The sequence below is a fragment of the Chrysochloris asiatica genome, unplaced genomic scaffold, assembly GCF_000296735.1.
Source record: "Chrysochloris asiatica unplaced genomic scaffold, ChrAsi1.0 scaffold00266, whole genome shotgun sequence".
In the NCBI taxonomy this organism is placed as follows: domain Eukaryota; kingdom Metazoa; phylum Chordata; class Mammalia; order Afrosoricida; family Chrysochloridae; genus Chrysochloris; species Chrysochloris asiatica.
The window spans coordinates 1,723,807-1,734,264 of record NW_006408784.1 but is presented as its reverse complement, the minus strand read 5'-3'; the positions used below and the strand labels follow the sequence as shown (position 1 = coordinate 1,734,264).

The 10,458-nt window shown below is 45.2% G+C and overlaps 1 protein-coding gene across 2 annotated transcripts; it reads right to left on the bottom strand.

The window, feature by feature from the left end:
- Window positions 1–776: 776 nt before the first annotated feature.
- SLC46A1 (solute carrier family 46 (folate transporter), member 1) lies at window positions 777–9,631 on the bottom strand. 2 transcript variants are annotated; one of them, XM_006874210.1, is made up of 5 exons: window positions 9,404–9,631; window positions 8,153–9,005; window positions 2,975–3,058; window positions 1,275–1,431; window positions 777–825 (listed from the first exon to the last, which is right to left on the bottom strand). In XM_006874210.1, the coding sequence occupies exons 1-5, from the start codon at window positions 9,629–9,631 to the stop codon at window positions 777–779; spliced, it is 1,371 nt and encodes a 456-aa protein (XP_006874272.1). The 2 variants fall into 2 exon arrangements, with proteins under 2 accessions (XP_006874272.1, XP_006874273.1); XM_006874211.1 differs by lacking the exon at window positions 2,975–3,058.
- Window positions 9,632–10,458: the final 827 nt, after the last annotated feature.

Genomic DNA, 10,458 nt, shown 5'->3' with positions numbered 1-10,458 from the left:
CCTTCAAAGACTGGATCTCCCGAGTCTCAGACGGGAAGTCAGGACACTGCCCCAGCTTCTCTGCTAGCCTCCTGCAAGCCAACCAGTCTCTCCCAGCAACTCAGAAGAAAATGAGGGTCTAGATGAAGCCTGGGTTGGCCCACACCCAGTTCAAGCCTGTGGCAGCTCAGGGGCTCCTGCCCATCTCAGCACTTACTGTCCTCTGACTTGTGGCAGGCAGATCAGAAACAGGAAAAGAGGCCTCAGAGCCCCATGCCTTGGAGACTGGAAGGTTCATTTACATAGATTTATAATGTTTATATAGATTTATTATGATTAGTACCATGTGGTTCTGTGACAGGCAGGCCACAGACAAAGACTAGTTCCCCAGCACAGACAGCAGCCCTCTCCCCCAAGGCTAGACACAATGTTCATCACTAAGAGCAACTGGTGGTTGGTGTGCACATCATGAAGTGAGCCCTGTACCATTTTGGCCAGTCCTTCGGTGCTAGCTGTTCCCTGAAGTGTCACCTCCGCCAGGGCCTCTCCTCTCCCCTGGAGGGTTCTAAGTGACAGATGGCATAGAGGGTGCCCAGTGGCTCCCACACTGCCTGCCCTAATGGGCCTGTGAAGTAGGATTTGATACACTAGAGTTGAAGGTTGGCACGCTGTGGCTGAGGCAGAGTCTTGGTGTAGCTTTGAGGGAGGTTGCGGATGCCGCTGTGACTGGGACCCCAGAGGTATCTTTCCAGTTGGTGAGTGTTCATTCTGTTCCATTGTCCTCTGGTCCAGACAGATCAGGGAAATGGTTGGAATTCACTGTGAGGATTAACCCTCTCCAACACCCTATGAAACCAGAGAGAAGAATCAGATTTGCCAAGGGAGACTCTCAACTGCCATCTGAAGTGGCAGTCTTTCTCTAAGTGGGCTGGCCAGGGAGCCCCCACTTTCTCCCCAAGCTGAGAGGTGGAAGACAATGGCCCAAAGACAGTAGGCGCTGAGGCTATAGGGAAGGAGTGGACCAGTTTAGTCTGTAGCCCAGCTCAACTAAGTTAAAAACATTCTCCAGGCTTCCTTTAGCACGTTTCTGCCAATATAGTTTCACGTCAAAAACAGGAAAGGAGGGGTAAGGAGGGAGACTGGGGGTGAACACAGCCTTACCAAGAAGCAATGTTAACTTGACCCTTCCCCTACCCACACTTCCAGCTTGCTCTTGGGGAAGGGGAGAGTCAGTCTGGGCCTGAGACTTGGACCAAGGGCTCCATTATAAGCATGGGTTCAGGGTCTTGTATTACCCAATCAGTATGGCCGGGATGAAGAGGAGGCCAGCACCCAGGAGGAAGGGGAACCCCTTCATGAAGTTCAACGTGGCTGGGTAGAGTGAGTTGAAGATGCTGGAAGCTGTCAGCATGGCCAAGCCATTCACACAGGCCACAGCAGAAAAGAGAGCACCTGTGAAGAAATAAATACCACCCTCTGTAAGACTCCAAACTCCAGCATCACCACCTGATAGCTGTGTTACCTGGGGAAAGTCACATAACCTGTCTGTTTCCTCATCTGTAAATCTCATGCTGTGACAAGGAGTCAGTGAGGTTGTGCATGGAAATCACTGGCTCTCCTGTTGCTGTTAGTGGCCATATAGTTGATTCTAACTCATAGTGATCCCATGTCTGCAAGTTAAACTACCATAGGGTTTCCAAGACTGTGACCTTCCGAATGCAGATCACCAGGCTTGTCTTCCAAGGCACCTCTGGGGAGGGGGGGGGGTTCAAACTGCCAACCTTCCAGTTAATAGTCAAGCAATTAACCATTTGCAGCATGCAGAGAGACACCTCAGCCTGTTACTTATCCTCCCTGAGTTTCCATCCCCCCTTCTGTTACATAAAGATGTTGTTAAGTGCTGTCGAGTTTATTCTGACTCAAAACAACCCTGGTTAGGGTTTCCAAGGAGTGGCTGCTGGGTTTGAACCACTGACCTTGTGGTTAGCAGTCCAGTGTTTATTCTAAGCACCACATCAGGATTTCTAAAGACAGTACCTGCTTATGGACTGTCAATAATGCACCCATCACAGAGTCTGGCTCCTTAGAGGAAGCCAGGTAGTAGGACTGTTTTTTTCTCGTGTTCCCCTTAGCATCTTACAGTGAAGGTGATAGAAAAAGAGGTTACAGTGAATGAAGGTGATAGAAAAACTGAGTAAATAAATGAAGACACATGGATTCTGAGGACAACAGAGCCCATGGTGGGTTGTATGTGGCACTAGGGTCTCTATTCTTCCAGAGCAGCTGAATGTATGAATTGGGATGAGCTGATGTTTCAAACACCCAGAGGCCTGAGAAGCTGTCCATTACAGATATGCCAACAGAAGTCCAACTTGCAAAATGAGTTACGAAACTCAACAGAAATTGATCATAGACTCAAAAGCTTCAAACCATTCATTCTACAGCAAAGGAAACTGAGGCTCAAAAAGTGGAAAGGGCCTGCCCAAGATCACACAGTCATTGAGTGACAAAGCCAGGATTTAAATCTAGATCCTGAGACCCACTGCTCTTAAAAATAGACCTGGGTTTTCATCCTAGCTCCCCCACTCATTGAATGACCTGTAAGTCAATTAGCACATTTTGGGTCTCTATTTCCTAATCTATTGATCAGGGACAGTAAAACCTATTTCATAAGGTTGTTCACTTCCTCCAAGCTTGTACACTCTGACCCAGTGAAGTAGAGAACTCGAGCATCATCACATCCAATTCTCAGATAGAAAAGCAGAGGTCCGAAGAGAGTAAATGCTATGCTCCGGTTACCAACCAGGAACATAAGTGTGTTTTGCTGCTTGCAGATCCCAACTTTGTGGTCTGAAATGCCAAGGAACCACGGTTCCTGGGCAATCTGACAAGTGTGTTGTTCTTCCCCGATTCTCCAGAATGGGAGGGTGAAAGTTAAGCAGCCCCTAGCCCATGGCAGGCCATCTGCCCACCTCAGGTTGATTTTGACACTCACCCTGCTCTGACTTGCCCACCAGTTTGGAGAGCTTGGCTCGGATGACAGGTGTAGTGACCAATGACAGGAAGAGGAGCCCGTACCCTGTGAAGAAATAAACAACCATCAGAAAATGGGGTTGGGGAGAAGAGTTCCCAAATGATATGGCACCCCATCTGGAACTCAGGTAAGACGTAGAACTTCCTTGATGGTGAGGATGGGGAGACAATGGTCAAGGAGGTATCAAGGCTAGTTTTGTTAACACTTGGCCCATCTGTCACCTGTTTCATGATTGAAAACCGATTCTCCAGTTGCTTTCCTGTTAGAATATTCTCAAGGTCACAGCATGCATCACCCACCGCACTGGGCACGTGATTGGGAGATGGCAGGACGTAGAAAGCAAGAATGGGCTCTGGAGTCAGCCCTGAGTTCAAATCCTTGTGCTATTGCTCACTACTGTGTGACCTTGGATATTTAACCTACATGAGCCTGACTTGTTATCTGTAAAAGGAATACAAAGTTTTCATCGCAGATGGCTCTTAAGTGAAGTAGACTGAAAAACAGCTACCCAAAGACATCAGGTCCGAAATCCCGGTAAATGTTACCTTATTTGGAACATGGGCCTTTGCAGATGTAAAATGCCTAAATACAGTCACATGTATCCATATAAGAGGGAAGCAGAGAAAGGTATGACAGAGGGGAAGACATACAGAAGAGGAGGCAACATGAGGCAGAAATTGCAGTGATGCGACCACAAGTCATTGCCTTCTTTTTTCTTATTGTTACTAGCCTGCTTTTCTTTATTTTCTTTTAACTTTCTATTGTGAATTGAGTGCCGGTTAACAGACGCGATCATCTGCTTTACATTCAACACATTATTTGCTTTGCCTCATCTCAGTGATTACACTCCCCTCCCTGCAACAACAGTTATTCTACTTCCTCCCTGGGGCTTCCCTTTCATGTCTTATATTTCACAAAGGAATAAGGCAAAAATACTGATGTACACATGCAAAATCAAATAAAACATTCATTTTAAATGTCCAAAGGGTTCCTGCCCACAGGCACACAGCCTTACTCAGTCCATGGGCCTAGAACCCGCAGCGGCTCTGTCTCTCCATGCCACCGCCTCTGCCACTGTCTCTGCTGTCATCGCTTTGCCAGGTAGAATCTCACACTCCACTTATGTGTCTGCCTGCTTTCCCCATCACTTCTTCTTTTTTTCCTCTTTATTATTTTCATTTTTTCCCCTCCTGTTCTCATTTTTCTTGTGACACCTGATGGGAGATACCAACCATGTACCATACAGCCCAGTCACACCCATACCATCTTCAACCCCACTTATGGGGTGAGGGCCACTATCCACTCCTATACCACCTAATAATTGGTAAAGAGTCATCAACACCAGCCAAACCCACCCCCAAACTGTGCTACATAAACAGTGAACAGAGAACCACACACCCACATTCTATAGGTGGTGAGTGCCTAAGAACACACCGAAATACAATCGTCAATTAAATACATGCACAACACCACCACAATGTCTCAGAGAAAACAGACAATTTGAGTTTGCATGAAGAAATAAGCCACAAGTTTCCAAAATATGGAGTGAGAAGACCTCTCTGAGGAAGAAATGGCATTGGAACTATCTGATACAAGGAATTTAAAAGAATTATATTTAGGTGCCTTAGATGAATTGAGAGAAAGACTAAGAAAGCTGTAGGCAAAATCAGGGAAACATAGATAACACTTTAGATGAATTCAAGAAAACACTTCGAGAACAAACTATAGTGTTTCCTTGAATTCGACAAAATAAATTAAAAACTAGAAACCACACACAAACAGCAAAAAGAAATCCAGAAGATGAATACTAAGATTTCAGAAACAGATGATGCATTGAAAGGGCAAAGTCGTAGAAATGAATCAATGGAAAGCAGATTTTATGTGTTTGAATATAAATCTCTCAATATTCACCTGCTAGAGGAACAATCAGAAAAAAGAACAAAAAAAATCTGAAGAATGTCTAAGAGGTATGTGGGACACTATCAACAAGAGAAGCTTACGTGTGATTAGAATTCCAGAACAGGAAGAGACAAAAGAAGTACAGAGAAAAGTCTGAGTTGTTGGGAGAAAACTTGCCTCACATCAAGAAATTTGAGAAGATATGCATTCAAGAAGCAGAATGAACCCCAAAAGAAAATCACCAAGACATATCATAAATTTGCCAAAGCCAAAGCCAATAAAAGAATCATACACTCAGCACAATTATCCCTCAAATACAGCAGCGAAATTAAGACATTTCCAGATAAAAGGGCATTTGTAAAAACCAGACCCATCTTATAAAAACTCAAGGGAGTTCTTTGGAAAGATAACCAACAGTAGACAACAACCTGAGATTACCATACATGACGACACTATCCAGAAATCAACCCAGACATAGAAGTATTCAAAGTAAAATAAAACTATAAAAATGAACAGAGGGAATCAGCAATATCAATTTATAACAAAGACAATTACAAAGTAAAAAGGGAAAACAGTGTAATTACAGAGCTTCCAAATGGTGAGGAAGTAGACTTCAAAGGAAGACAGACTGTTTCAAACTTTGGAAGAAATTAATACTTATGTGAAAGGGAAGACAATACAACTGAACAGACATATAGCCTGGACAGGTATGAGAGGGAGAGTCAAGAGTATACCCACACATATATACAGGTTTGACAGAGGATATTTGTACACATCCTATTTGTTGCAAATAAATCCACGAGTGTGGAGGAGCAGACAGGGGGCAAAGTTATGAAAACTTCTTAGTATAACCAAATAGGAGACATTAAGGTAGATTGGCATAACATAGTCCACAAAGACAATGTTCTACATCCTACTTTGGTGAGTAGAGACTGAGGTCTTAAAAACTTGTGACTGGTTATCAAGGTACAACTACTGATCTTTCCTTGTCTGGAGAAAAGAAGAGTGAAGAAGATTGAAGACACATAGCAACAGTCCAATGGACTGATGGACTATGTGAACATCAGACTCCATTATACTGAGATCAGAAAAACTAGATGGGACCCAGCTACCACTACCAACGGCTCTGAAAGGGATTACATTACATGTGGAGAAAATGTGGAATAAAACTCAAAATCATAAAAGAGACCAGACTTATTAGTTGGGCAGAGACCCCTGAAACTATGATCCCTAGCTACCCTTCATTCAGGTCTAGAACTGAACTCACCACTGAGGCTCAATTTTCAGTCCAATAGACAAGTTTATAAAGGGAATAATAACACTAGTGAAGTATATTGTTGTTGTTAAGTGCTGTTGAGTCCGTTCCAACTCAAGGCGACCCTGTATAAGGTTTCCAAGGAGCAGGTGGTGAGCTTGAACCACCGACCTTTTGGTTCAAATCGACCTTCCAGTTCAGCGCATTAACCCACAGTGCCACACCAGGACTCCACTGAAGTATATACATCTTAGAATAATCAACCAGAGATCAAAATGGAAGCATCTACCCAAAGACAAAGTTCAGAAGGTTTAGGACAGAAGGAGGAATGAAAATAGGAGACAAAGAGGAAGTGGGAAAAGTGATGCTATGTTGAAGTGATTGAAATCACGTGATGAAGTGTGTGAATTGTTAAATGTAAAAATGATGATCTGCTCTGTAAACTTTCACCCAATTCATAATAAAAAGTTAAAAAATAATTTTGAACAGATGGTAAACGAGAAACTTTAATATGCTCTAGGGCTATCAACTAATTATAGAACGATGGTCATAAACTTAGTATTTTGCTATATACATTCTCTCTCTTTTTAATGAGATCTCATTCTGGCCAATCCTGTGAGAAGATTCTTCTCCGAGAACAGGGAGACCTGCAGAAAATGGTGTCTCTTGATAAACAAGTACATGTTTCTTAAGAAATATGACTTATTTCTCTCTGCATTATCTCTGAGCCCTGTCCCACCCCAACCAATAATTCTGGAAGGGCAGTAGCTCCATTCACCACTGTATAGTGAGTGACTGGCACAAAATACATACACTCAATATAATTAATAAATACTTCCTGCTATGTAATGAAATCACAGAGGCACATACCACAGGGCTAATGGGTAGCCTGCATTGGCCTTAGAAACCATCTTTTAAAAGAAAGCAACAGCAATGCAGACACTTGTACACCAAGATTCACTACAACAGTTTTCACAATAGCCAAAAGGTGGAATCAACCTTTGGTTATTGTGAAATGCCCAACAGATTAATGGATAAACGAAATATGAGACATACCTACAACAGAATATTATACAGCCATAAAGAGTAATGAAGTTCTGACACATGCCACAACCCGAATGACCCTGAAACATTATGCTGAGCAAAACACATCAGTCACAAAAAGACAAATACGGTGCCATCTCACTTATATGAAATTAGCAAATATATAGAAACCAAAGATTATTAATGCCAATAATGGTGGGAGAGAGAGTAGAGGGGAGTTTTTGTCTGGGGAGTACTAAATTTATGTTAATGATAGTAGAATCTTTTGGGAAAGTATAGCTACAGTGGTGGCCCATGAAAACTGTCATCAAATTGCAACTGTGTCACTGAATTGTAAATCTGAATCATAAAAGTTGGAGAATGTTTCGGTGTGTATATTTTCACCACAACTAAGATCAAAGAAAGGGGAGGCGGGGGAAACAGCTTAATTTCCTCATTTCCTGGCCAGTCCCAGTTTACAGGGTCTATGCGTTCTCCTACTCCCTCCAAAAAAACAGAAGTAAGTGAAATATTCGTATTTGTGGTCTGAGAAGACCAGTTTCTTTAAAAATCCAAAGAAGCTGACCAAGGCTATTTAAAGTCCTGTGATTCTTATCACAGAAGTTAGTACTGAAGCATTAATGGTGTGGACTTTGTTTAAGAACACCATGAATAGGTAAAGGAGGACAAGGGCTGAAGCAATTAGTGAGTGTATGAGCCATACTTTTGTATCTTTTATGCTATATTTATGGTTGATAATGTGGATTAATTACTTGGCTACTCAAAGAAGGTTCCCCCCCCACCCTCAAGGATGGCATTTAACAACAAAGGTTTCTTAGTTGACTGCCCTCCAGTGCAGGCTGGGGGCAAAATGCTTTTTTTTTTTTTCAAAGACATTAATCCCATTTGGGGCAGAGTGGCTGGCCCCTGGAATAAGCTATGCCTGAGCCCACATACTTTACCTGTGAATATGAGGGGTGTGATGGTAGCAAATGCAAAGACCACCATCCCCAGGATGTTGAAAGCCAGACCTATCTCAGCCACCCAAGTGTCAGCCAGGCAGTGTTGAAGAAGCCGTAGGCCCAGCAGACTGGTGATGTACTGGATATGGTGAACCGCAGAACCATAACCAATTAGCTTTGAGTCCCAGCAGAGAGGTGCGCTCAACTCATAGATGGTCATGATGTCCTGGGCCCCAAAGTGTACAGTGACTACAATGAAGATAGCCAAGGAGTACAGGGCTAAATGTTTCCTAGACTTCTCCAGGGATGGAGTCACATAGAGTTGGAAAATGGATCGGTGGTGACGGAGCGTGAAGAGTCGGGCACGTGTTGGTTCCTTGACGGTCTCGCCAAAGCAGAATGCTGCATAGAGAGTCATGGCTATGAGCAAGGCCAAGGCCAGCCAAAAGGGATTGGCATAACCCTGGGCCCTCAGCCAGTAACCCCCCAGAAGGCTTGCCAGCATCCCTGCCACCCCAATGCACGCCTCCAGCAGGGCCATTCGGAAGGTACGGTTGTGGCTGGAACTGACATCTGCTACGGAGGCAAAGCCAGCTGCCAAGAGGCCACTGAAGTCGCCGAAGAGGGCACAAAGGATGCGGCCCAGCACGAAGAAGCCAACGTGGAGCTCTAGTTGTACCACAAAGACGGACACCACGGCTTGGAGCAGCAGGCTGAATGAGGCCAGCACTAGCAGCGGGCGGCGGCCCACGCAGTCACTCCAGGCCCCCAGGAGGGTGGACGAGAAAAGCCCCACTAGGAAGCCGCCTACGTTCATGTAGAGGGTCCAGTGGGAGGTGAGGGTCTCCACTTCCTGTGAAGGCATAAGCCTTAGTCGGGTGCCATTCTTTACTTTGGGTTCCCCCCACCCCAAAACATCACCATCCTGGAAGCTATGAGAATGAGGATTATTTTTGGAAAGATAGAACTTTCCAAAACTTTCTTTTGAGCCTATATGGGGAACAGGCTACGGCCCCATTCCCACAGTTTTACACCCTTCTGCTAACTTTCAAGGCCATGCTTTATTAGACCAAGTTTACTGTATCCCCCCAACATGCAGTTCTTTCCCAGGCCCCAACTTTGTTCTGGCTCCACCCACTGTCCAATATCCACTCCTCACAGGGGCCCCTCTACCTTCTAACAGGTCCAACCTACCCCTTAGCTGCACTTAAGCCCTGACACCACGGCTTCCACGCTTCCCACCGCCGTTACCTTCATTGCGGGGTCCACGCTGTGATTGCTGCAGCTGGCCCTGGTGCGGGTGCCATTGTAACCGAGGTCGGTACTGAATCGATGCCAGAGATACTGCGTGGTAAGAGGACCCTGCAGGACTAAGGCGAAGTTGGCAAGGAAGATGATCGGCTCTACAGGGCCGCGGAACAGCACCGACGCCACCGGACGGGCGGGGGGCTGGCCCGGGGAGCCTGCGTGCCCCTCCATGCGCTCCACTTATGGTACTTCTGGTGCACTTCGTAGGTGGCGTGAATCGAGCAGCTCAGGACCTCCCGCACCACCAGACCGGGCCTGCGCAATCTGCGCCTGCGCCCGTGCCCTTTATAAAAAAGCTTGGTGGGGCGGGGCATGGCGCCGGCGGAACTTCTTGCCACGCCCACTCTGTGATGGGTGTAGGCGGGCGAGGAGGGACCCTCGCACCCAAGAACCTCAAGGCGATCTCCCTTCCAAACTGTGTAAGAATGCGCCCTGCAGCCAACCCGCCCGAGTCCAGAAACGCTTATAGCAATAACAAAAATATCGGTGTTGTTAGGTGTCTTCTTGTCGGTTCCAGCTCATAGCGTCCCTATACGTACAATAGAACTTTGAAACCCTGATGGGTCCTGTACCATTCTCACAATCCTATGCTTGAGCCCATTGTTGTAGCCACTGTGCCAATTCGTCTTGCTGAGGGTCTTCCTTTTTTTCTCAGACCCTCTCCCATGCGTAAGGTTCTTTTCTAGGGGATTGGTACTTCGGGATAACAAGTCCAAAGTATGTGAGATGACGTCTCTCCATCTTCATTACTAAGGAGCATTTTGACTGTATATCTTCAAGATAGATTGATTCGTTCTTCTGGCAGTACATGATATATTCAATATTCTTCCCAAACACCATAATTCAAAGGCATCAATTCTTTGATCTTTCTTATTCGTTGTTCAAATTTTGCGTGCATGTGAGGTAATTGAAAATACCGTGGCTGCAGTGGAGCTCACAGGGGGCAAAATGATGAAAACTACTTAAGATATCAAACACTTTAAGGCAATGAGTTGCTG

Excerpts from the sequence above, each read along its gene's own strand:
- SLC46A1 (XM_006874210.1), bottom strand. The coding sequence starts at position 9,631 with ATGGAGGGGCACGCAGGCTCCCCGGGCCAGCCCCCCGCCCGTCCGGTG. Across the intron at positions 9,006-9,403 it reads GCGTGGACCCCGCAATGAAG|GAAGTGGAGACCCTCACCTC; the intron begins GTAACGGCGGTG and ends ATGCCTTCACAG. Across the intron at positions 826-1,274 it reads ATCCCGGCCATACTGATTGG|GGTGTTGGAGAGGGTTAATC; the intron begins GTAATACAAGAC and ends CTGGTTTCATAG.